The sequence below is a fragment of the Nelumbo lutea genome, chromosome 1 (genome assembly GCF_056320005.1).
Source record: "Nelumbo lutea isolate HS-2025 chromosome 1, American lotus-T2T, whole genome shotgun sequence".
NCBI lineage: Eukaryota > Viridiplantae > Streptophyta > Magnoliopsida > Proteales > Nelumbonaceae > Nelumbo > Nelumbo lutea.
In genome coordinates, this window is record NC_142684.1 from 164,546,276 (window position 1) to 164,572,077 (window position 25,802).

The window sequence follows — 25,802 nt, forward strand, 5'->3', positions numbered from 1 at the left end:
GTCTGTAATAAGCATTTTTCTATAATGATTATTGTCACCTTTATTGTCACTGTTTTAGGTTCTGTGTATGGGTGTACTTCTATATTATTTAGTGCTTCTGCATCTTCTTCTTCTTTTTCTTCTTGGTTAAACACCTTCGTTAAGTTATGTATACTATCATGTTGTTAGAATGAGGAATGCTAGTAAACAATGAGTATATGCAACTTTTTCATTTTGTTGCTTTGCATACAAGGTGGGACCTGTGAAAAGACATTTCCAACTTTATCTTGAAGAATGTCTTTTCATGAGTTGTACTTTGTCTATGTCACAAAGTTTTTAAGAATTGCATCAACTTGTTTACTAGAATGCTCTGTTGAAATTGTTCTTAAGCTGGATTCACTTTTATGTAGGGCCGAAACCATCTGAACTATATGGAAAGTTTACGTGGAAGATAGAGAACTTTTCACAGATTAGCAAGAGGGAGCTTCGGAGTAATGCATTTGAGGTTGGCGGCTATAAGTGGTATGAGATTTTATCTGGTTTATGTTGTGCTTATGCACTTTTTATTTATTATCTGCACTTTGTTTGCAATACATATGTCACAAAAAGCAATTTGTGCACGTATACACCTAACTGTTTGTACATGTGCATATGCTTGATGTACATTGAAGTCCTAAGAACACTAAGGGGCCTTTTTATAACAACTAAAATGGCTGAACTTAATGACTTGTTGCTTTATCTTTAAGTGGATAAATTATTAAGGAGGTTGTGAGCTCCTTAGTGGCTCAAGCTGAAATTGAGTTGATTTTTATGCCCTTAAATGTTTTATTATTTAATTATTTTATCTACTAGAAGCCAAAGCAATAAGTCATCATTCAGGTCAGGCACTACATCTGTTAGCAAATAACCCCTAAAATGATGTTTAGTAACAAATGAACTAGGGGCTGAATGATGAAAAGGTTCCAATTTGAAAATTGAATTTTTGGCATTCGGTTACTCACCCTCTCCTCTCTAAATGCTAAAAGGAATTTAATTCCAGTGTAACTATCTTACCCTTAGAATTTTTATTGTAATGCAAAAAATGCCCTAGATTTAGGAGGATTTTCAATTTGGAAACTTTTCAGCATTCATCCCTGAGTTCACCATTCATCAAATGCTGCTCATGCATGCAAGTTTTGCTATGCTTGTCAATTTTGATTAAGTTTTCTTTCTTTCTTTTTTTTTCTTTTTTCGTTTTTGCTTTGCAGGTATATTTTAATTTACCCACAAGGATGTGATGTTTGCAACCATCTATCATTGTTTCTTTGTGTTGCTAATCATGACAAGCTTCTCCCAGGTTTAATCCATAATCATGATTTTCATCTTCTCTAGGTTATCAGTGTTTTTTGATTCTTACTATTCTGGAATCATGTGGTTCTTCTTTGCTTTGGAGCAGGGTGGAGTCATTTTGCACAGTTTACAATAGCTGTGGTAAATAAAGATCCAAAGAAATCTAAATATTCAGGTATGTGTTATACCCAATTTACAAAACCAGGTTAGTTTGTTTTGATGCTTGTAGGGCTGACAATCTGAAATTTTGCAGATACATTGCATCGCTTCTGGAAGAAAGAACATGACTGGGGGTGGAAAAAATTTATGGAATTATCGAAAGTGTTAGATGGGTTCATTGTTGCCGACACTCTTGTCATAAAGGCTCAGGTCCAAGTTATCAGGTGCTTGACTTATATATCCATGATTACACTATTAAAAATATTTTTTGTGGTGAAAATTGATTTTATATTACACGAACAAAGAAACAAGAAAAAACACAAATGGAAAGGACCCAATGGTAAGACAAGCCCAGCACAACTGCCACTAAAATGAACAGGGATCTTCTGCAAACCCAAGTGTGTGAAGCTATCTGCGAACATGGATCTGCCTGACACAAATGACTTTATCCTTAGTTTATGTTTGTCCTATCTCATTGTTTACATTTTGTGGTACTTGTGCCCTTGAATTTTAACCAGAAAACCAACAAAAATTTTGACTCGTTAGGTTTGTAGTGTTAGGGTGGATATTCTTAATGAGTCTAACCTTTGCATTGCTCATTTGCTGCTGGTTACATATCATCTGATATCTAAATCTGTGTTGTTTTTGTTATGGTTTGTGATCTTAGACATGATCAGAATAGATCATGGAAGCCATCTTCTCATAATTTTATAGGTTCTTGTTTCTGTGGGCAAATGTTAAGAGTGCTTTCTTGTACTCATTTTGTGGATGATAGTTTATTGGGTAATAGCTTTGTTGGTTCTTGATTTAGTGGGGAGAGGAACACCAGCTATCCTTTTGGACTCTGAATTAGTTTGTCATGCGGAAGATGATTGGGTCATTTAAGGAGCTTCCCTAAACAACTTGATTATCAAATCTACATGGAAACAGCTAATTAAAGAATTTTGCATTGTCCCTTTGGTGATTGGAGAGCATATGGAGTTAATGATTGTTTTTTATCAATAAATGGAGTTTAAAGAATTGGCAGGGCTTGTTGGATCCTTGGCCACTTCATTTATGTTATAAGGGGTATCTAGCCTCTCTTTTGGTCCAAATTAAGCAGGTTCCTAAGTGTTTTGAAAGGTGCATGGGATCACTGGTAAGACTTAGTTTATAGGGTGCACCTTACATGAAATCTGGGTTGTTGTTATGCTTTGAGTTAACCTACAGCACCAGTAAGAAAAAAATGATCTTTTATAAGTTGAAGGGGCTAGAAAAGCCAGGGCAGGCCAAAAGGATGGGTTGATATAGTGGGAAATAATTTAAGGGTTCACAATTTAACAATGGATATGGTACTGAACTGGATGTAATGGTGGTACCAGATTTGTGTAGCTGATTCATATAGTTGGGACATGACTTAGATGATGATGATGATGCAACATTGAGGTGAATTTTATGTTATAGGTTCTAACTATGATTAATAAACTTCTACATAGTTTATTAACTTTATTCTATATTTGACCTGAACCTACAATGATAATAACTGTGTTAATAATATGGCATTCTTTAACCATTTGAGCTAAGCTAACATGAGTTTTCTTTCAGAATTATGGTTTGCATGTTACATGTTAAGTTTTCTTTTTTTCTTTTCATAAATACACCTTGTCTTGCACCTCCAGCCTCAGTCTCTAGGAATCCTTCACTTCTCACTTTTAAAAATTGGGTCTCTTGAGAGATGAATTGCTTTGTGGATGGGCCTGCTAATTCAGGTGTGTGAAGGGCTTGCTAACTCAGTGCAACAAGGGTTCCGTTGTTTCTTGCCTCATACATTTTTTGGTTCTTATTGTTAAAACAGTGCCTTTTCTGTAGTGCTTATTATTTGTACTAAATGTGTGTGTCATTTACATACATTGTTGATACCTATCAAGTGAAAAAAAAAACTCAATGAACTGTGCTGGGCTGTCATTTACGTACAGTTTGTGCTTCAAATGGACGGACCTTTTAAATGTATCAATACAATAAAATCTTGTTAAAGTGTAAAGATTTGTTAGCTCGTAAAGTTCATGACTGTTTTGTTAAAACCGATCTGTTTTTTGTATCTCTGCTTCATTTGTGGAGTTAAAATTAATAATTTTGATAACCAATTTTGTTTATGTTTATTTATACATTTTTCTTTATTGAAGGGAGAAAGCACACCGTCCTTTTCGTTGCCTTGATTGTCTTTATAGGAGAGAACTGGTTCGTGTATATCTAACAAATGTAGAACAAATTTGTCGGCGCTTTGTTGAAGAGAGGAGAGGTAAGCTTGCGAAGCTGATTGAGGACAAAGTGAAGTGGTCAAGGTAGAATATGTTTCCCTTTGATCTCTTATTAAGTTCTAAAGAACACTGTCTTATAGCCATTAACAGAAAGATGTCAGATCCCTTGGGAATGGCATCTACTTGCTGTTGATTTCAGCACACAAAAAAAAAAAAAAAGAAGGAAAAAACATCCAAGACTCTGCTACATAGAGCTGCTTGTTGCAATATACACTATTTAATAGAACTTTCTCTGTGTTGTGTTTGGTTACCGGTAGTTGTCTTATGCAACTTAATTGTATTTATTTGGGTCAATATTTTTCTTTAACAAAGAATTACTGCTTGGATTTTTGCAGCTTCTGTGCTTTTTGGTTAGGAGTTGATCAAAATGCTAGGCATCGCATGTCGCGGGAGAAAACTGATGTGATCTTGAAAGTCGTTGTAAAGCAGTTTTTTATAGAGAAGGAAGTCACATCTACATTGGTAATGGATTCGCTCTATAGTGGTTTGAAGGCTCTTGAATACCAGAGTAAGAACAAAAAAGGGAGAGCAAATCTCTTGGATACCGAGGAACCACCAGCTCCTATTGTTTGTGTTGAGAAAGATATGTTTGTATTAGCGGATGATGTGTTGCTGCTACTAGAGAGGGCTGCCATGGAGCCTCTGCCTCCAAAGGATGAGAAGGGTCCTCAGAACCGTACAAAAGTAAGCTGTATAATTATGTACTAGGGATCTTGCAGATACTTCTTATATGACTCGTTTGATGTGGTATTCTAGTATTTTTTTTTGGTTCCACTTCATTGTTTCTGAAGCTGGTTATCTATGCAATGGTTGAACCTTCTGCATCCTTACCTTCTCCTCTGCCTCTTAGTTTGCAAGTTTGTATCATAAATAACTTTAAATTGGATACTCTGTGAGGTTTAACTCTATAAGTTTGCTGTTTTAAAAATGTGGCATGTGGGCATTGAAATTTATGCTGTATGCTTCCTCATTGATAGTGATGCAACTGCAAGGTTTCAACCAGCTGGTTGGTAAGGTCTCCTGCTGGTCGTAGCATAGACTTGGGACTGAGTCCCGATAAGGCTTTAACCTCACTCTTGGGCCTTATGCTCAAAACTTAGGGTTGACCTTAAAACCTGTTGCTGCTTGCACGAGTTGCACTCCTACCCATTGATATTGGAACTATGAAGATTACCTTACAATCTCTTAAGAAAAGTGATTCTTTGTAAATTTGATAGACCAATTCCACTGTACTTTGATGGTAGTAGTAGAGGGAACCCTGGACAGTCAGGGATTGGAGGTGTTTTCAGGGATGAGAATGGGGTCATTTCTGCATTATACTCGGGTCCAATTGGAGTGGGGGACTCCCTTAGAGCTGAGATTTATGCAGTTATGGAAGGGATACAGAAAGCTAAGGAGATGAATATCAGAAAAATCATAATTGAAGGGGATTTGGTGGTGGTAATAGGGTGGCTGAATAAAGATAACAGTGGCCTATGGAATTGCAGTAATGAGAGGAAAAGGTTTAAGTGTCTGGTGAGGGAGATGGAAGTGAAGATGAAGTGGGTTCAAAGATTGGCTAATTCCTTGGCTGATGGATTAGCTAAACTAGGGGTAGAAAGGGATTCAATGTTTGGGGCCAATTTGTAAACTACTGTTTCCATTTCCTCTTCTTTTCTCAAGTTCTCTAGCTGTATGTGGAAGACAAGAGTGCTTGTCTTTTTTTTTGTAATCATCTTTATCCTGAATTAATGAAATTGCTAATGAATGCGTTATTGATCACAAAAAAAAATCCACTTGTACTTTGTACTAAGTGAGATCTCTGATGTAGTCTATTTTACAAATTTTGAGTAGCCACTTTTGGTAAATTATTAAAAGTAGTTACTTTTTGTGAAATGTGAGTACAAAACTATCAACACATACAATGTTTAGTTACAGTCTTACAGCAATGCAATAACCATTCTTTTGCATTGTACATCATTAGGAAAAGTGAAAATATGGTCCGTATAAGTGAACCGTAATTTAATTAGGAGAAAACGTCCAGTGTGTGGTTACTAATTTGTTTTGAAGAATCAGAATAAAAGATTTCATTAAAATAAAAAGAGTCATACAACCCGGAGGTGTTAAGATAGCACCCAGCCGCATCCTAGCACACATGCCGATTACACTACACCAGAAAAATCAAGGAATACAGAGCTGATCAATGTTAGTAGATGTTAGTAGGACATAGGAGCTATAACATACATTTTCAATGTTAAATGGCACTTCTAAACAAGGATTGCAAATGTCTTTTTTTTTTTGATAAGTAAAAATTCATTAATATTTCATTATATCAGTAAAGATAAGCAACTGCTACAAGCTTCCCCGATGGAGGCACGAGATGCAGCCTCACTCATAAAGAAAAGACAGCACAAGAATTACAATTGAGCCCAAAACAATTGATCCCTAGTTACCTCTTGCTTAGCTAATGAATCGGCCATGGCATTAGCCTCCCTCCCCACCCATTGATTAATCAAGCTCATCTGCTGTGTTAATCATTTAAATTTTTTCATTTCGTCTCGATAGCACCATTATCACTGAATCTGTGTCTTTTAGCCAGCCCACCACCACCTTGGAATCCCCTTCAATCACCGGTTTTTCCAAATTCATTTCTTTTGCAATCTGAACACCTTGTAAGACTGCAAACAGTTCAGCCCTTGTAGAGTCTCCATTCCCCACCGGTCCTGAAAAAAGTGCTACCAGATTCCCTTCCCTATCTCTTATGACTCCTCCAATTCTATAAAAGGACCTGGATTGCCTTTGCTACTTCCATCAAAATTAAATGTCAACAAACCTTCACTAGGAGGTGCCCATATCAACCTTGTTTTAGCCTTCTGTATTGAACTAGAAGCCACTGATGACCAGTTCCTCCAAATACTATCAAAGGAAAATTGTCTAAAGAGATCCAAAGTTAGTAGCCAATGTATAACTCTATTCAATACATAGTCCATAATTTCTTGTTTGCTTCTCTGCTTCTTTTGGAAGATCGTAGCGTTGGTTTCCTCCCATAAGGTCCAAATCACTGCTACTCTTGTGCATCTCCACATTATTCTTCCCCTTCTCTTTGGCCACACAAAGGTAGATGGATCAAATAGCATCTTAACCTCCACTTGGCATGTTCCACCCACTCCCAAACAAAGAGAAAAACCAGTCCCAAATATCTGCAACAAAGGGACAAGAGATTAGTAAGTGGTAATAAGATTCACCATCCAATTTACATAGAGTGCACCAGCTCGTGGAAATACACAAAAGGCCTCTTCTTTTGTAGGTAGTCCAGAATGTTAACTTTTCCATAAGCCACTTACCAACAAAAGCCTTAATTTTTGGAGGAATTGGTTGACATCAAACTTCCTTAGTAAGTGGAAAATTCTCCCATGAATATTGTTCACCACCTCATGCCACAAGCTATCGCTCTCTAAAGGCCATCTCCATAACCACTTCCCCAATAGAGCCATGTTCTTCTTTCTCACATTCTCAATTCCTAAACCACCCTCTTTCTTGCTTTTACACACAAAGAAAATCGTTCATGATTTTTTCTATTTTTTTTCGCTTTCCTTGGTGGAATCCTAATCACAGAGAGGAAGTAGATTGGTCGGTTAGCCAATATTGATCTTATTAGGGTGATCCTACCTCCCAGTGAAATATAGTTCCTCTTCCAAGCCACCAATCTCTTTCTACATCTTTCTACAATTGGGTTCCAGAATCTACTTTCCTTAGGGTTGGAGCCTAAAGGAAGACCTAAATATGTCAATGGCCAAGGATAATAGGACACTCTAAGCAACCCACTACAAAATTTAAGTCATTGTCCTCCAAGTTAGAAGATTGCAAATGTCTTTACAATTACTTCTATCGGTATTCTTGATTAGATCTTTGTCACAGTCCTAGTCTGTAATATGGATATGTTTGTTATTTCCCCTGCCATGAATACAGGGTTCTGTGTCTATTGGGTGGAGTGGCAGGAAGCTGCAATATTTCCTTTTTAAGGAATTTTCAGTTAATGGCTTTGATATGCAGGAAGGGAATTCTGGAGAAGACTCCAACAAGGATACAACCGAGCGCGATGAGAGACGGCTTACTGAACTTGGTCGTCGGACTGTGGAAATTTTTGTCCTGGCACATATTTATAGGTAATCTACCTTCTTTGGAGCTATTGGCATAATACTGTTATTATGTAATTCTTTTACTTCTTTGGAGCTATAAGTTCATCTCATACATGGATTTTTTGATCTGTAAAGCTATAATGAAATTTTAAAACTGGGATGTTTGATATTATCCTTATCCATAATGGCCATATTCAAACAGAATGGCAAATATTTGGAATGATAGGCTAAGCTATAAAAATCTTCCCATCTAAAAGGGAAGTTTTCAGTGAATGGTACACTCATCTGTGAGTCCACTCCCTTTTTCTTGAGAAAGGTAATTGAAATATATTATTCAAAATAAAAATATAGCAAAGGGAATTCTTTTCTATGTACACCAAGATGCTATGCATGGTTTAACTACAAAAAAAAATAGTATTAGCTGAGAACAAAAGGGATTCAAACTCACAAAATGAAGCATAAATTGCTTCCCTGTAACTCTTGTGAATACACAGCCAAGGGGAGGTCATTCCAATCATTGTTGATACCTCTGGACTTATTAATTGATCAGCCTCTGCCCATGAATATTATACTTTTTGTATCCTGCCTTATGGCCCACCTTATTGCCAAGGGAAAATGCCTCCATGAGACCAATCTCTTTCTACTTAGAGATCAAAATTTTAAGCATATAAAATGAAAGAATTTGGGGAATGTTAAAGATGCTGTTGGATGTACTTGAGGAAAACAACATACAGAAGGAGATGGCAGATGGGATAAGTAAGGAAATGATAATAAGGGTGTAGGAGGGTGTGAGGGAACAAGTTAGGAAGGAGGGGCCAACAAGTTAAGTGAAAGGGAGGTGAATAATGAGGATTCTGTGGCAGCCTTTGTGGGGAAACTTGGGTGTAATTTGAAAGACCTGAATGATCTCAAAATTTTCTTCAAAAGGAGGAAGTTAAGGTGAGGAGGAGGAAACTGAGTGAGGCTAAAAGACTGATGAGGGATATTGGAGGAGACACAAATCTTGGTGTCAAAGGGGAAAGACGGAAAGGGATTAAGTAATGGCTAACTGGTGTTAGGGGCAAACAAAGAACAAAATGAGAGTGATCAGTTGGAATGTAGAGGGTTGGGAAGTTCTAGAAAGAGAGCAGTAATTAAATAGGCAAATAAAAAGTTAAATCCAGATGTAGTTATGCTGCAAGAGTCTAAGAGAGCAGATTTTGATGTTAGGTGGGGTAGGAGCATTTGGAGAACCAGAGGGGGTCAGTTGGGCTACTGCACCTTCTTGGGGGTCTGCAGGGGGTATAGTGACATTATGGAAGAGTGAGGTACTCATAGGATTGGAGGAGTTGATAGGCCAATTTTCAGTGTCTTTGAAGTTTAGGCAAGTGGAGGATGGATTTGAGTTGGTGTTAATAAATGTTTATGGGCCTAATGATTATAGAGAGAGGAGGAAACTATGGGAAGAATTGGGGATATCGGGGGATTGTGGGAAGGACCTTGGTGTCTAGGAGTTGATTTTAATGTAATCAGGTTCTTAGAAGAAACAAATACTCCTAGACAGAGGGTGACTACAAGCACGAGGAAATTTAATCAATTTGTGGATGTTTTTGAACTCAAAGAGATTCCTCTGTCGCGTAGTAACTATACATGGTCCAACCTACAAGTGAATCCCATCTGTTCTAAGCTGGATAGATTTCTTTTTTTCAACAGATTGGAAAGATCATTGGGGGAGTTTGACCTCTAGAGCACTTCCAAGGGTAACTCTGGACCATTGGCCTATTGTGATTGGTGAGGAAGAATTGGGAATTACAGGGCCTACCCCGTTTAGATTTGAAAATATGTGGCCACACCATCCGGGTTTTATTAATAAAGTCAAGGAATGGTGGCTAGAGAGTGATCCTATAGTAGAATGGAATGGGATGAGGCTCCATAGAAGCTACAATTTTTGAAAGATAAAATTAAGGATTGGATTCTTTTAGAATTTGGGAGGTTGGAAGAAAGGCAGCAATCTGTGATTGCATAACTGGAAGATCTGAATGTGAAGGAGGGGAGGGGTTGTCTTACACAAGAGGACAAGGGAGCAAGGGACAAAGGCAGAGATTGCGAAAATAGTTGGAGGATGACTTGTTCAAGGAGGAAATTAGCTGGAAACAAAAATCAAGGTGTAAATGGTTGAAAGAGGGGGACAGGAATACTAAATTCTTTCATGCTGTGGCAAGTGGGAGAAGAAGAAATAATTTTGTTTCAAGTTTGGAAGTGGAGGGGATAACTTTATCTAATTAGGGTGAGATTGCTGGGACTTTGCAAATCATTTCAAATCTATCTTTAGAAGACCTTTAAGTAATAGGGTGTGGATTGAGGGGATGGAATGACCAAATCTATGTCTAAAAGATAGGGAGTGGTTGGAGAGAAAATCTGATGTCGATGAAGTAAAGGAGGCGGTATTTTCTATGGATAGGTCAAAGGCACCAGGCTCAGATGGTTTTACGATGGTGTTTTATCAAGATTGTTGGGAGATATTGAAATAGGATTTAATGTTGGTTTTTGTTGAGTTCCATAGAAGAGGAGTGATTAACCTGAGGTTGAATTCAACCTTCATTTTGGTTCCCAAGAAGAGAGAAGCAACCCCTCCCACCCCCAAGTAGGGATGTCAACGGGTTGGATTTTGCATGGGTTTTCCTCAACCCTCCAACACTCCAACCCGAACTCAACCCTATAGGGTTTAACCCGACTTGACCCGTATAATTTTAAATGTATTTTTAACACATTTTGAAGACCTAAAATACATTAATTTACATAAGGAAATTGTTTTCTAGATTCTAAGGTGTTATTTTTTTTCATTTAAAAAAGAAGAACATCAAAAGCAACATATAATTACTTGGTATATATGCGGGTATCATGACCTAGCGGGGTGGGTCAGTCAAAACCTAAACCTGACTCTGGTCAAAGAATAAAAAGCCTAACCCGACCCTAAACCAAATATAGTTGACCCTAACCCGACTATATAGGTTTTGGTCAAGTCGGGTTTACCATTTAACCCGACCCATTGACATCCCTAAACCCAAGGGACTATAGACCAATCAGTCTAGTAAATAGTCTGTATAAGATTATTGCGAAGGTGTTGTCCCTTAGGATTAGACAAGTGCTCTATACCATTGTAGCAAATAACCAAGGAGCTTTTGTGAGGGGAAGGCAAATAATTATTGATCAAATACTTGTATCAAATCAGAGTGTGGAGGGTTTCAAGAAATCAAGGAAAAAGGGTGTAGTTTGCAAGTTGGATTTGGAGAAAAGCTTTTTATTTAGTAGATTGGTCCTTTTTGCTGGAGGTGATGATCAACTTTGGGTTTCGAGAAGGATGGTGCAGGTGGGTGTTGGGGTGTATTAGGACTTGCCACTACTCTATTTTGGTAAATGGAACGGTGGTGGGCTTTTTTCTGGCATTGAGAGGAACAAGACAAGGAGACCCCTTTTCTCATTTCTTGTTCACCTTGGTTGCTGAAGTCTGAGGGAGATTGATCTCTAGAGTAGATTCCATGAGTCTAATCAAAGGGTGGAGAGTTGGCAGGGAGAACACACCACTCACACATTTGCAATTTGCAAATGATACGATTCTCTTCTGCGAGGGAGGGGACTTGAATTGGATTAGGAAATTGAAACTCTCAATACAACTTTTTGAGCAAATGTCAAATCTGAAAGTGAACTTTGAAAAGTCGTGTTGTAGGTGTAAATATGGGGGAAAGTGATATCCTTGCATGTGCAAACATTTTGGAATGTGTAGTGTCAACTTGACCTTATATCTTGGTCTTCCTCTAGGAGATAATCTTCAAAAAGGATGTTTTTGGATTCCAGTTGTGGAGAGGTTTGAAAAGAGACTTGCATCTTGGAAGCAAAATTATCTATCTCTTGGAGGAAGAATCACCCTAATTAGGTCTACATTAGATAACCTGCCTGTTTATTACCTATTGGTGTTTAAGGTGCCTGCAGGGGTGGCTAGCAAGTTGGAAAAGCTAATGAGAGATTTCCTTTGGGAGCCAGGGGAGGAGAAAAAGGACCACATGGTTATAGGTGGGAGGTGGTGTGTAGGAGCAAGTAGGATGGAGCTGTAGGCATTGGGAATGTAAGGAAGAGAAACTTGGCTCTACTAGGGAAATGGTTGTGGAGATTTTCATTGGAAAAGGAAAAATTGTGGGCTAAGATAACATGTAGTATTCATGGGCTTGTGGAGAATGGACGGGACTCTTGGATTCTGGCTAGGACTACAAGAGCATCACCTTGGAAAGCAATCCAAGCTATTCTGCCTTTATTTTCTCCTTTGATCAAGTATGACTTGCACTCGGGTAATCTCATTAAGTTTTGGGAATGTGTTTGGGTTGGGGATTCTCCTTTGAAAGATCAATTTCTGGCCCTCTTTGCTATCTCCACCTTCAAAAATGAACCAGTTGCCACTTTCCTTGTGCCCTTGAACTAAACTTCTAGGTTTGGATGGAACTTGGGTTTGAGAAGAGCTCTCAGGGACACGTAATTGGATAGTACCTTTACTCTCATGTCCATTCCTGATGGGGTTTTCTTGGAGCCTACAAATACAAATAGTAGGATCTGGACTTTGTCTCCTTCAGGCTCCTTTACTTGTGCCTCCTCCTTTAAAGCCCTAATACAACCGACAGTTCCTATTGTCTTGTCATTCCCCTCCAAAGAAGTGTGGTGACAACCTATACCTTCGAAGGTTGGGGGTTTCTGTTGGGAAGCTTTCTTGGAAAGAGTCAACACAGGTGGTTTGATTCAAAGAAAAAGACCCAATAGTTGTTTATCTTCTCACTGGTGTGTTCTTTGCAAAGTTGCTGGTGAGTCTGGTTACCACTTATCAATATCCCGTGATTTGGCAAAAAATATTTGGGAATGGTTTGCTTCTTTGTTTGCGTGCAGGTGCCTTTCCCCAGTGAATGTGCAAAAACTTGCTTAATTCCCCTTCTTTCAACTGCCCAACAAAAAGGGCAAGGGTCATGTGGAGATGTGTGAGAGCTGCTGTTTGCTGGACTGTATGGGAAGAAAGAAACTCGAGGATTTTTTCAGAAAAGGAGAGAAGGTTGGAAACTATGCTAGAAGTGATCCATATAAGGGTAATACATTGGTTGGAAACAATGGACTTGTTTACAAATTATTCTACAGATGATATGTTAAGAAAATGGAAATAAATTGCAAGTTCAGCCTCAGTTAAGAAGACCTCGAATCCCACCTGGAACCCTCCACCTCTTGGTTTTATCAAACTAAATTTTGATGGCAGCAGCATAGGGAATCCAGGGCCTTCGGGTATTGGGGGGGTGCTATGAGATGAGAAAGGGAATGTAATAGCTATGTTCTCTGGCCTAATTATTGTGGGAGACTCTTTAAGGGCTGAGGTGTTAGCAGCTTTGGAAGGTGTACAAAGGGCTAAAGACCTGAATGCCAAGAAACTGATTATAGAAGGAAATTCTGAGGTTGTACTTGGGTAAAGAGAAAATTCAAATGGCTGATCAAGAACATGAAAGTTCAGTGTACTTGGGTAAAGAGAATTGTAAACTCCTCTGCTGATGGATTAGCTAGGCAAGGGGTGAATTGGGATTCTGGTTTCTGGGCTCAGTTGTAAATGTTCTTTTCCTTTTGGGTGCCTGCCCACTTTCTTGGGGAGTTAAGATACTTTAGCTCCTCTACTTTGTAAGCTTATTCCTATTTATTGAAATCTGCTGTTATTGATAAAAAAAGGTCCTTAATGGAGGTTGGAAAGCACTGGAGCAGAACAAAAATGTTTAGATTCAGTGATTAAGAACAAAAATATATTAAAGGAACTAATTCCCTGACAAGAAACACAGTACATTATTTTTAGATTTTGAAGCACTACTTTTCCTTATTTTAAAAAGTATTGTGTTTCCTTTTGCAAACCATGGTCTAAGTCATAAAGATGTTGGATGTTTTGTTCTCATTGTTTTTTTTCCCTTTTTGAAAAAAGGCAAGTAAAATATGCTACTATTCTCATTACTCATCTGCTGCATAATTTAACTTATTTATCTTTACGAATTTCAATCAGATTGGAAGGATAGTTTTGTAGGGCTGCTAATGTTGTATTGACCATAGTATAAGGCATTTAAAAATCATCTTGTATATGGGATAAGTGTCATGAAGATGAGGATGTTGAGATGGATGGGTGGCAAGATAGGAAAGCATAGAATTAAAAACAAGTATACTTGTGAGAATCTTGAAATAACTCAAATAAGTGAAAAATGAAAAAAAAAGTAAATTGAGATGGTTTGGAGATGTACACAAGAACACTTGTTACCTGAGTAAAAAGAAGTCATCTGATACAATTTTTTAGATAAATAGAAATGAAAATTCATTAAATGTGAAGAAGGTACAATGTAGCAGGTGACAAGGCATCACCTACAACTCAGCTAACATGAAATGAAATGCAAAGAAGAACAAATGAACAGACAGAAACATATACTCTTGCATCATTTAACAAAGACAAAAAAAATCCAGAAATCAGAAACAAAATCTTCTCTTTGAGTCTCTGAATTCTGGTAGAATCAACATCCATTCCACCAGTCTTGATCAAATAACAGCACAAAGCCGCTTCTTTCTTGCCTGTTTGGAAAGGATCTTCTATTTCTCCCTTTCCACTCCTCCCAGCAGATTGCGAATGGAACTCAATTCCATGTAGTTTCAGCTTTCTTCCTCCCATTGATTCCTGGACACTTTTCAAAGATATCCTTAGGCAGCTGAGGATCCCATACACTCATGTTGAAGAGGCAAAAGTAGAATAAACCATATGCAGCTCACATAAACACAGCTGATCATCAAATGCATCACATCTTCTGAATCCATTTCGCAGAGGGACACACCTGTTAGCCAAGAAGAAACCTCTTTTCTTCAAATGAGATCTTGAGTAGGGATTCTGTTCATTGCCAGCAGCAGCTTGGGTTTCTCCACACACCTCCAGTGTGATGACTTTCCACTTGATTCCTGACCAGGGCTTTGTAGAAAGATTAACAGGAAATCTGCCGTTCTTGCTCTCTATCCATCATCTCTCATACATGTTTATGGTGCTGGAAGAGTTAAGTGAAGATACAGATTGATCTGGGTTGAGATATTGACAAAGGGTTTTAGGATTCACAATTATTTGCAGATATTGCTTCTGATAAGCAATGGTGAAACATGATTTGTGTAGCCAACCAACCGATCCAATTGGCCGGTCCAGGCATTCAAAGCTTTATGTTCTTCTCTGGAAGCCTGAATTTTTTTGAGCTTTTGGGCTTTGGAAGATCTCTTTTAGAAAGCCCAACCAATAGCAGTATTAGTAATTTCTTCCCTTCGATTATCTCTTTTGATTTCTGTTCTTTAATTGGTTTTCTTGATAAAAAATCTTCTGTTCCTTTGGACATGCTACTGTCCTTTAACAGGATCTCCTACACTGTTTTGTATAGTATAAAGCAAAGTGCTCCTTGGTGGCAAATTTTCTATAGGAAGTTGAATGAGATGGGGCAGGGATATTTGCCTTTATCCTGTTGTTAATGTAAAGTTGAATCAAAAGGAGCAACCAACAATGGATCAATTACTCCATCTGGGATTTATCTTTTGTTGGTTTGAATTTGTCTCTGGGTTTTGTATCAATATGGCCAAGAGTGAAATCATGATGGTGGGAGATTCAGCAAAGGTTGATCTCCTAACATATATTTGGTCTGTAACATTGGCAAGATGTACACAACATATCTTAGCTTGCCATTTTAGAGAGAATTGATTGCAGATTATCATCTTGGAAATCCAAATACCTTTCCAAGGGATCTAAGCTATACTGTGCAGGAGTGTTTTATCTGCCCTTTCATTTTATTTTCTATGTATCCTTCACATACCTGGTAATGTTGCCAAAAAACTGGAATACAAAATGAGGGATTTCCCATGAGCTGGTTGGAAGGAGGAGTTAAGTTTCATGCGGTGAACTGGAAATCAGTCTGTAAACCAAAAAGGAGTGGCTTGGGAATCAGATGTTTTAAAAACTTTAAATGCAGGTCTCTTGGCAAAATGGTTATGAAGATTCAACTCAGAGCTGAACAGCCTGTGGAGGCAGGTCATCATTGCAAATATGACACTGGATACATGCAAGGTTTAAAACGTCAGTTTTGGTGGAAATGTCAGTCGTCCAAAATCCAAATATAAGAAAATGTTGGAAATATCGTATTGAAATATTTAAAAATTATGGACACGGTGGACACATTTTAAAATATGCAAAACATATAATGATATTTACTGATAAAAAAATATAGAATGATATTTTATGAAATGTTAAAAGAAGCATAGGCACACTTTTTAAATTATTATTTTGTTCCAAATTACTGAACAAAGCTAAGAAGCTAAGGTTATAGACAAAAAATACATTTTGAAGTTGCCCTATAAACCTTAAGCTTTAGAGCTTCATGATAGAATGAATGAAAGCAAAATTTAAACTCATGGAAAATGTAAATGGGTGTAATAGATCAACCAAGTATTCTATTACACAGACAGAAACTAATATTTAACTTCATGTTTGAAATGAATATTGATCTAGCTTGAAGTGGTTATCATGCAAGCTAGGTGGTTTATAACGTTATTACTCCACATATGTACAATATTGTCGCCAACTTATGTTATAATACTATCTCTTGTACTCCACATAGTGCTGGTAGTGTTCACTGGGGAATATATTGATTCTAATAAAATTTCATGTCGCTACCCATGGAAGTGGAAATGGGAATATGTTGTGCAGATAATCTCTTGTACTCCACATGGTGTTGATAGTGTTCATTGGGGAACATGTCGATTCCAGTAAAATTTTGTGTTGCTACCCATGGAAATGGAAATATGTTGTGGAAATGTTAGGGAAATTAGGGACATTTTAAACCATGGATACATCGGATGGGACCTCTTTACCTTGTAGCTTTGCTCGATGGAAAAGTATTGTGAAGGTGTCAGATTGTTCTTAAAAGTTATCAAAACGTTGGTATAGGTGACAGAACTAAATTCTGGATAGACGTGGTGTGATTACACCTCTGAAAGACTCTTCCCCAGATCTCTATTCAGCTGCTCAAAACCAAAACAGGGAAGATTTGAAAGTTGGGAATTGATGGCTGTACTTATCGAAGCACTTCTTACTATCTCTACATCTTTAATTTTTCATTGATAATTTATGACCAGTTGAAAGAAAGAAATTCTCTGGCCAAAATCATGATTTCCCTTCTATACTACTGTTTTTTTTTGGTTTGCTTTGCAGAAGTATGCACCAACTTTAAAACCAACCCTTAAGTCTCCAGATTAATAGCCTTTTTAATATGTTTAAACCCTCTTCTGTGCTTTGCATGTTATTTTATTGTTAAAGAGGGCCTGGTTACCCATTCTACATTTTGGACTTTTCATTTTGAATTATACGATCCATGTATTATTTCAGTCTTATATTTGATTTATGATAAAATGGCAGCCCAGTTTAAATATTTGTATATTTAAATTTGTATATTAAATATACAAATTTAATATATTTGTACCTTATTTTCCCTGTATATTTCTTACTTTAACCAAGTTTGATGTTTCCAATTACAGTAATATAATTGAAGTTGCATACCAGGAGGCTGTTGCTTTGAAGAGGCAAGAGGATCTCATACGTGAAGAAGAGGCAGCAGGGCTGGCTGAAAGTGAGCAAAGAGCTAAACGAGGAGCATCTGAAAAGGGAAAAAGATCAAAGAAAAAACAGGTTTGATAATTTTTTATGTAGCTTTTTATCATAAAAGATACATAGGCCCTGTTTGGCGTGCCTTTTGTGCAGTCTTTCGGCTGTTTACAAGCTGGGAAGACTGTACTGCAGTCTTTTTTCTTTTGGTTCATAACAGATCTAGCCGCCAAAAGTTGATGCGCCGAAAAGGCACGAGAAGCCCATTTTGGGAAGCTCCAAATGGAGCTTTTTGCGTCTTTCTCACTTTATTCTCATGCGAAAAACACGGAAAGACGCACGGTAGCCAAACTAGCTTTGGGCTGCTCAGATCTTCATGCAAAAGTTCAATGCGTCTTTTCACTGTCAGAGCTACCAGAAGATCTTCCCAAAAAGACTTGCCAAACGACCCCATAGTTAGGTCTTCCAGTCTATTTTTGTCTTCTCTGTTACCAGACAAGGGTTAATCTGAGTGCTTGAACTAAATGTCTAGGTTTAATAGAACTGACTGTCTTTCAAGTAGTTCATGTTTGTTCAGTCATGGGTTTTTGGAACCATTAAGTACCTTGAAATTCTTTTTAAAATCTTTTGGGTTGACAGATAATCTGCCTGACTCTGGCTTTACATAGGGGCATAATTCGTTATGTCATATATATGAGCTGGGATAACCTGTGGTTTCTTAATTCCTACTGTGCTGAGGTTGGGAAATGATTGGGGCATGCATCAGTTAGTAAATATGTGGATTATTAGAAGGTTTGTATGCACGGTGACATGCATAGGCCCTTGTGCTGTTTTTACCTCTCTTGCTTTTAATAAATAACTGTATTCTGGAGGGGATGTTTTATATGGACCTTAAGGTAAAAGATGTTGGCATTATGGCTTGATTCACCACCTAATTACAAAGCTGTAGCTTTTAAGCCGAAGGTATTGAATGAGTTAGGAAAAAGTCTAGAGGGCACAGTCTATACATGGATATCCATACTCAGGGTTTTAGGGATGTGCCATCCACACCTTCTCTTTCAAATCCTTCTACATGCCGTTGTGTTTTTTGTAATGATGGGATTCACATATATAGTAGCATACTTGTATACACCTACATACATGGTACTAGAGACATTGCAAGACAATTGATAGAAAAGTTTATAGAGAAGAAGAGAAATTTTCATATGGTTTTCATTAATCTAGAGAAAGCATATGATAGAGTTCCTACAGAGGTAATATAGTGTGTTTTGGAAAAGAAAGGAGTCCCGAATAGGTATGTTGGCCTAATTAAGGATATGTATGATGGTGCAAAAACCACTATTGGAATACCTGTGCGAAAGATTAGAATTTATAGTTGCAATGGATCTTCACCATGGTTCAACTCTTGGTTCTTATTTATTTGCTCCAGTCATGGATGAATTGACTAACCATATTTAGGAGGAGGTTTGATGGTGCCTGATGTTTGTGATGAGATAGTATTAATTGATGGAACTAACAAAGGATTAAATGCAAAATAAGGTTTGTGGACAATTGCATAAAAAACAAGAGATTTTAGCATAAGTAGTATTAGCAGAATATATGCAATGTAAATTTGACAATAACAGGAGTGTAAACTAGGGTTCACTTTGGGAGATCAATAGATAACGCAATGTGAATCTTCTGTTGTGTTGGTTCAATAATTAATAACAGAGGAGAGATCAAGGAGGATGTTGCCCATAGAATTGGAGCAGGATGGACAAAATTAAAGGGGCATCAGAGTCTTATGTTATAGGAGAATACCACCTAGGTTAAAAAGAAAATTCTATAAAAACAGTTATACAAGTCTAGCCATGTTGTATGGTGCAGTGTTGTGCGGTTAAGAAACAGTATGTCCAAAAAATGAGTGTAGTAGAAGTGTGAATGCTTAAATGGATGAATAGTAAAACTAGAAAGGACAAGGTTAGGAATGAAGTCATATGAAGGAACTTGGGAGTAGCTCCAATAGGTGATAAAATGAGAGAAAACTGATTGAGATGGGGCTAGAAGAGCTAGGGGCAGACTGAAAAATATTTCGGTGGAAGTAATAAGAAATGATTTAAACACCCATAATTTAACAATGTGTGTGACACTGAACAAAATGGAATGGCAAAACAGGACTCATGTAACTGATCCTTATAGTTGGGATATAAGGCTATGATGATGATGATATATTTATTTGTTTATTTAAAGTTGTAATTCCCTTAGATATCCACCTTTTCAGTTGTGGAGTAGAAGCCTAATCCCTTAAGTGATGCCCTTAAACAATTACAATTTTTTTTGTAATAGCATATTCCCATCTTTGAGTGTAGTGTCAGAACTTTGGTTTTTCAATATGCTATCTATGCATACTTGATATTGTGTGCTTGTATTAATTTTTCAATTATTTACATCTGGTCCTGCTGATAATTTTGTTTATTTGTCGTCTATTATTTATGGTTATTTGTTTCATATCCAAATACCCTTTCATGTTTTCTGTTTCTCCTTTCTATTATGTTGTTGTGTTTTGTGTTGAATGCTCCCCCAGTCACCTCAACAGAGAGAGGAAATATACAGTTGAAGATCCCTAACTGAGGAGAAAAGGCTGGGGGTGGGGGCGGGTGAGGGGTTGAGAGATCCATCACATGGATGCCCAAAGATTGCGGAATAAGGGGCGAATTTCAAAAATTTTTCTCTCCCTTCAATTGGGAATCACATTCCCTATTTGGAAAATCACATTTTCAAGGATAAATCTTGAACCTTAAACTGAACCAGATCTGAACCAAAAGGAATGGGAGAGAATGATACCTGATACGGAGAAGCAATATCTCCCAACGAAGGTGTTCACGCCCAAGGAAGGATCCAAAGACTGCTCCCACTGAAGATGGCGTAGTGCAGGATGGAGCAGAATCAGCAGTGTTCTTCCCCAAGAACTCTGTCCTTCGCAAGAAACAACAGGATGGAACGTGAGCACAGCTTCCTTTTCAATCCTTTCTCAAAGAATTGATGTCAAGATCCAATCTTGACTTCTCCCACAGTTGGAGATCGAATTGGCAAACAGGGCGGCAAGAGAGTATTCGCAGGGTGCAGAATTCTCTCTTCTTGATTTCAGCACTAAAGAGGATTTGATGTATTTCTTGTTCTCTCTCAAGGCTGCCGCCCCCCTCCTTCCTTTTGTTAACTTGAAAAGATCAGCTCCTAATCCCATTAGGAGGTGCTTATCCAAATTATATTTGGATCAGCCTTCTCTTCTAGTGATAAGGATAAACCCTTATCATATCTGCAGATTAGATTAGCTTTATCCTAATCTTATTAGGAGGTTTCTAGATTTGAATCACATTCAGATCTGGACTCTCTGAGTGGATAGGATCAAGACCCTATCCTAACTGCTAATCCATTTCAGAATTCGCCCCTTTAATTAACTAAATTAATAGCCCAGTTCGAAATGGGCTTTAGGCCCATTAAGCTTATGTGCTCACTTAACCTTCCTAACTGCTGCCCAGTTGGGCTTCCTTGTATGACGTGGGACCCAAGCATTGATCTACACATCAGCCACATGGGTTCGGCCCAGCCTTTGTTACAAGGCCTGGTCGAATACACTGTTAAGACAGTGCACCCCCTGAAACCCATCGAATGGGCTCTATGGGCCCAACACTTACCCTAAGTGGTCCCTGGGCCAAGCCACCTTGTAACACCCAGGGACTGTGGGCAGATGCAAGATTAGCCCATCAGGTATTATCCTCAATGGTCTTACACTTAACCTCTCAGCCCATAATGATCATAAACTGCCCGACAAGAGAGGACCTCTCCCTCGGCTGCAAGGAACAGTGTTGCACTCTCCACTTATCTGGATCCCGGGAATTAAAACCCTTTTGCAAACATTTTAGAAACCATAATATATATACTTTTATATCTCATATAAAATATACTTTGCAAAACAAATCTCAACGGTTGAAATCGGCTACCGACAGTCTTGGTTTCCAACAGTGAGAGTGCATCCCCGATCATTACCTTTGTCCGACAAAGGGGCTGATCCTGTCACTATGATCACCCACTCAGATAAATTCTCGGATTGTCCCAACATACCCAGTTTTGACCCCCGCTAAGGATCTCACTGAATGGTACATCAAAGACAGCCCGATTCGATACCCAGTGCAGTATCATAATCGAGTCTAGGGGTCGGGTGTAACTTTTCAGTTTTGCCCATCAATCTCCAAGGTCTAGGGCAATACTGGAAATCTGGTCCAGTTCAAAGATTCAATTAATCCCACACTGTATGTGCCTAGGGTCTCACCCCGGTAGCTAAGACAAGCCACCCCAACCGACTTGGTGGCACCACAGTGTCAGCCTTGTCAGGATAGGTCTCCCCAGACCGACCCACTGGCTGTGAACATTCTAAACTAACACGAGTCTCAATAAGTGTCCAGTTTAAGGGTATTACACAGAAACATACCAAGGGAACATGAATCAAATATATACTTTTATTCATTTACAATAAACTCATAAAATACATCAATTTTGATTTAAGCTAAGGGCATACAAAACTGTTTAACAGCCGGGGGTTGACAAAAGCAAGCCTTTCATGCAAAAGCATGCATAACATAAAAAAAAAGATTGATATATGCACAACATGCATAAGAAGACACTGTAGCCTCTCATCATAGTTTAACTTAATGCCTTGTTGAAATTTCTTTACAGTCTAAGCTTTCCTTTTATTCATCCACAGTCTAAACAAAAACGAAGCAGTCGCAAAGGAAGAGATAGAGGAAACGATGAAAAGTCTATTGTGGCAGTACAAGACAAGCACCAAAGAGATACAACTACTAAAAGAACTGTTGAGGACTTTTCTCAGAAGCAGCCTTTTTCTGTGCTTGATAAGGCTGATTCGCTACTGGAAGTTTCTGATATAGGTGATGACGTTGCTGAGACACTTCAACCAGATTTGGAAGAGGGGGATTCTAGTCATGTCAATTGGGATACTGACACATCAGAGGTACATCCTACTACAGAAGCCAGTAGCAGTGGAATGAATAACCTTTCTGTACAAAATGGGCGATCTGAGAAAAAGAGCCAATCTGTAATGGATGATAGCTCTTCAACATGTTCTACAGACTCAATCCCATCAATAGTGATGAATGGGCCCTACAAAGGTAGTTCCTTGCCAAAGTACAAGAACCATACATCTCCCAACAGGTTAGAAATTGATCCTTGTGCAACTCACACTCATATTAGAAGGAACCTATTTGATTTTTCAATTTTTTATTTTTTTTAATTCTAATCTGTAGGTTGAAGAACCAGCGTGGCAAGGAGACATGTGATGATATGGATAACCAACCATCTGACCAAACATCAGATGCAGGGCCTCTAAATGATGCCTCTGAAAGTAGCAGGGAAGCTGAAACTGAACCTGAGACTGTTGTTCTCTCATTGAAGGATCGGATACAGTGGCTTGAGCAGCATTTAGTTCAGAAGGTCAAAGTATTATCTTTTCCCTTTGCTTTTTTATTTCAGGAATAGCAATAGACTCATTGTTTTTGTGGTTACTGGTCTAACGAAGTAAACAATGCCTAGGACAGTAAATATTGTAATTGTCCTTTGTTTTGTTTTTGGTGAGAGAGGCATTAGACCTGCAATATATGTATAAATCTATCTAAAATGACATGTGTATATGGATCTATTCGACTGACTTGCAAGCCTCACAAGATTTCATTCCCCCCATCAGGTATGGATCTGGATTTTGCCAGATCTAACCCGTTTCATGCTCTAGTAACTAGGTCTCCCTCTACTACTACTACTACTACTACTACTACCCATGCCTAAGTTTTTTATTTCCTTAATGCACCCTCCTTGTGCATCAAGGGTTTAAATTATTATTTTTTTGATCAGTTACAATGAAATTTTATTTTAAAAATGAGATAATCTGAATTACAAAGGAGGGAGCTAAAGAATCTTAATTCCCAACTACCCAAGGTACATCCTGACTATGAAGCAATTACAATTACAATTACAAAACAGCCCAAAACATGGCATCTGTTTACCCCTTGTCTAGCTAGACCATCTGCCAATGCATTTGCACTTCTCTTTATCCATGTAAAATGTATTTCCATGTCCTTGGTGAGCCACTTGAACTTCCTCTTTTCATTGCTGTATTTCCAGAGCATAGAACTGTCCTCTGTTAGCCAATTCACCACAATTTCAGAATCACCTTCAAGGGTTTAAATTATCAAATTGTAATTTAACTAGTATATAGATGGAATGTTAGTTCTTGTTCTCCAATTTTATTGTTGGTCGGTGAAATCCATGTTCATAACTATTCCTTAATTCTAGGGATATAGGCATGTTTTGCACCTTTTTGGTTCTTTATGCAATTCAGTAAATCTATGACTAGACTTCTCAGTTCTCATTTAGTCTTGATGGGCTGTTGATCCTCATTTTGTCAGGAAGAAGAAGTTGTTTCACTGCAACGAAAGCTCAGTGTAAAAGAGCAGGTAGATATTGAAAGACCTGCCAAACAAAACACAACAACAGAATTATCATCCTCTCCCTGCAATCCCACCAGAAACCAGTCTTGCAATGTCTTGCCAAAACCAGTTGCTGAAGGCACTTCTCCAACTGAACCAGTTCAAGCTAGGGAGATGTCTTCAAATATCTCATGGCAAATTGAGAAGGCTGTGCCGCCATTAACATCACAGCCCCAGGTTTCTACTATGTCCAAATCAAGTACTCAAAAGCCTGTATCTCCAAAGAAGCCCACACCGACGCCAATGGAAAAATCCACATCACAAACATCAGCTATGTCAAGGCCGTCAAGTGCTCCTCTGATCCCTGGTCCCAGGCCAACTGCTCCTGTTGTTTCCATGGTTCAAACAGCACCGTTGTTATCACGGTCAGTGAGTGCAGCAGGACGGTTGGGCACTGATCACTCACCAGCGACCCAGAGCTATGTTCCTCAGTCCTACAGAAATGCCATAATGGGTAAAACTGTATCTGCAAGCCCAGCTGGTTTTGTTCCTCGCCACTCTTCAAGTTCAGCAGTAAATTCAGTACCAGTTTTCTCCCAATCTCCTCCTGCCTTTATATCCTCGCCAATGCTTTCAGCTCAAAGCTCCACAAGGGTGGACCAGGGCTTGGTCAGGTCAGGCTTTACTTTCGGCAGCGTTACTCCTGAAATACTGCAGAATCGACCACAGTGGTTGGAAGAGTGCTCACAAAGGGATGCCAACAACAAACTCCGTGATCCATCTTTGCTTAATGGATTTCAAAACCTTAACTTATATGGTCCTGGCAGTAGTGGATCCAGGACATACTTTGCAGACGATTTGACAGCCAGCATGTCAGCACGTCAGGCACAAGGGGTGTCGGCAGATGAGTTTCCCCACCTTGATATCATTAACTACCTGCTTGATGAGGAGCACAATATTGGAAAGGCAGCCAAGGCGAGTACAGTCTTCCACAGTTCCACTAATGGGCATCATCATCCCCTCTTGAATCGGCAATTAACTTTTCCTTCCGAAATGGGTTTATCAACGGATATAGGAACATCTTTCAATTGTTGCAGGTTAGATCGTCCAACAAGTTACCATGATGATGGGGTGCGGCGGATCTATGGCTCCTCCGGTGGTCATTTTGATGGACTGAGGGACGTATCCCAAGTTGGTCTGTCCGTCTATACAAATGGTCAGATTGATGGTGTGATTCAAAGTCAGTGGCCAGTGGGTGGTGCTGATCTTTCTTTGCTTAGTGTAAGGAATGCTGAAGGTGATGGGTACTCGTTTCAACTGCCAGAGTACTCAAATCTGGCTTGTGGGGTCAATGGTTATGCTGTATTCCGGCCTTCTACTGGACATTGATAGGGGCCTATGATGTGACAATGCACCCGCAAGCAATTGCTCGACGTCTGTCACTATTCACAATAATGTACGAGGAAATTTGTGGGTCTCAGCTTTGGAGTGAAGTTGTAATCCTTTGATAAGAAACGCTTTGTAAAGAGTGGTTCTGCCTTCTTTGTTCCAGTTGGCCTTGATTGTATGTGTTATCCAATGTAGAACAGTGCTCGATCTCTAGACCCCCTAGGATTTACAGCGGGAAGGTTGAATTCTAGCAACCAATCCTGGCCCCGATGTTATTGGCTTTGCTGGAATCTGCTTAGCCTAGTTATTTAGCAACGAAGTCATTAGTATTCATTTCTAACAGGTCTCGAAATCAAACTGTTGGTGTACCGATTTTACAAAAATAATTAATACTAAATTACTAACA

At 38.6% G+C, this 25,802-nt stretch overlaps 1 protein-coding gene across 2 annotated transcripts in view; it reads left to right on the plus strand.

Annotated features, from left to right (window-relative positions):
- The window catches only part of LOC148878895 (TNF receptor-associated factor homolog 1a-like), a 33,628-nt gene extending 7,826 nt beyond the window's left edge, over positions 1-25,802 (plus strand). The window contains exons 3-13 of one of the 2 annotated variants that reach the window (XM_088960272.1): positions 390-501; positions 1,227-1,315; positions 1,415-1,483; positions 1,562-1,691; positions 3,630-3,788; positions 4,100-4,448; positions 7,797-7,909; positions 17,465-17,615; positions 22,273-22,739; positions 22,832-23,024; positions 23,987-25,802. In XM_088960272.1, coding sequence (XP_088816398.1) covers positions 390-501; positions 1,227-1,315; positions 1,415-1,483; positions 1,562-1,691; positions 3,630-3,788; positions 4,100-4,448; positions 7,797-7,909; positions 17,465-17,615; positions 22,273-22,739; positions 22,832-23,024; positions 23,987-25,396 — 3,242 coding nt within the window. In that variant the 3' untranslated portion in view covers positions 25,397-25,802. The remainder of the gene's footprint in view (positions 1-389; positions 502-1,226; positions 1,316-1,414; positions 1,484-1,561; positions 1,692-3,629; positions 3,789-4,099; positions 4,449-7,796; positions 7,910-17,464; positions 17,616-22,272; positions 22,740-22,831; positions 23,025-23,986) is intronic. The other variant, XM_088960273.1, reaches the window with a different exon arrangement.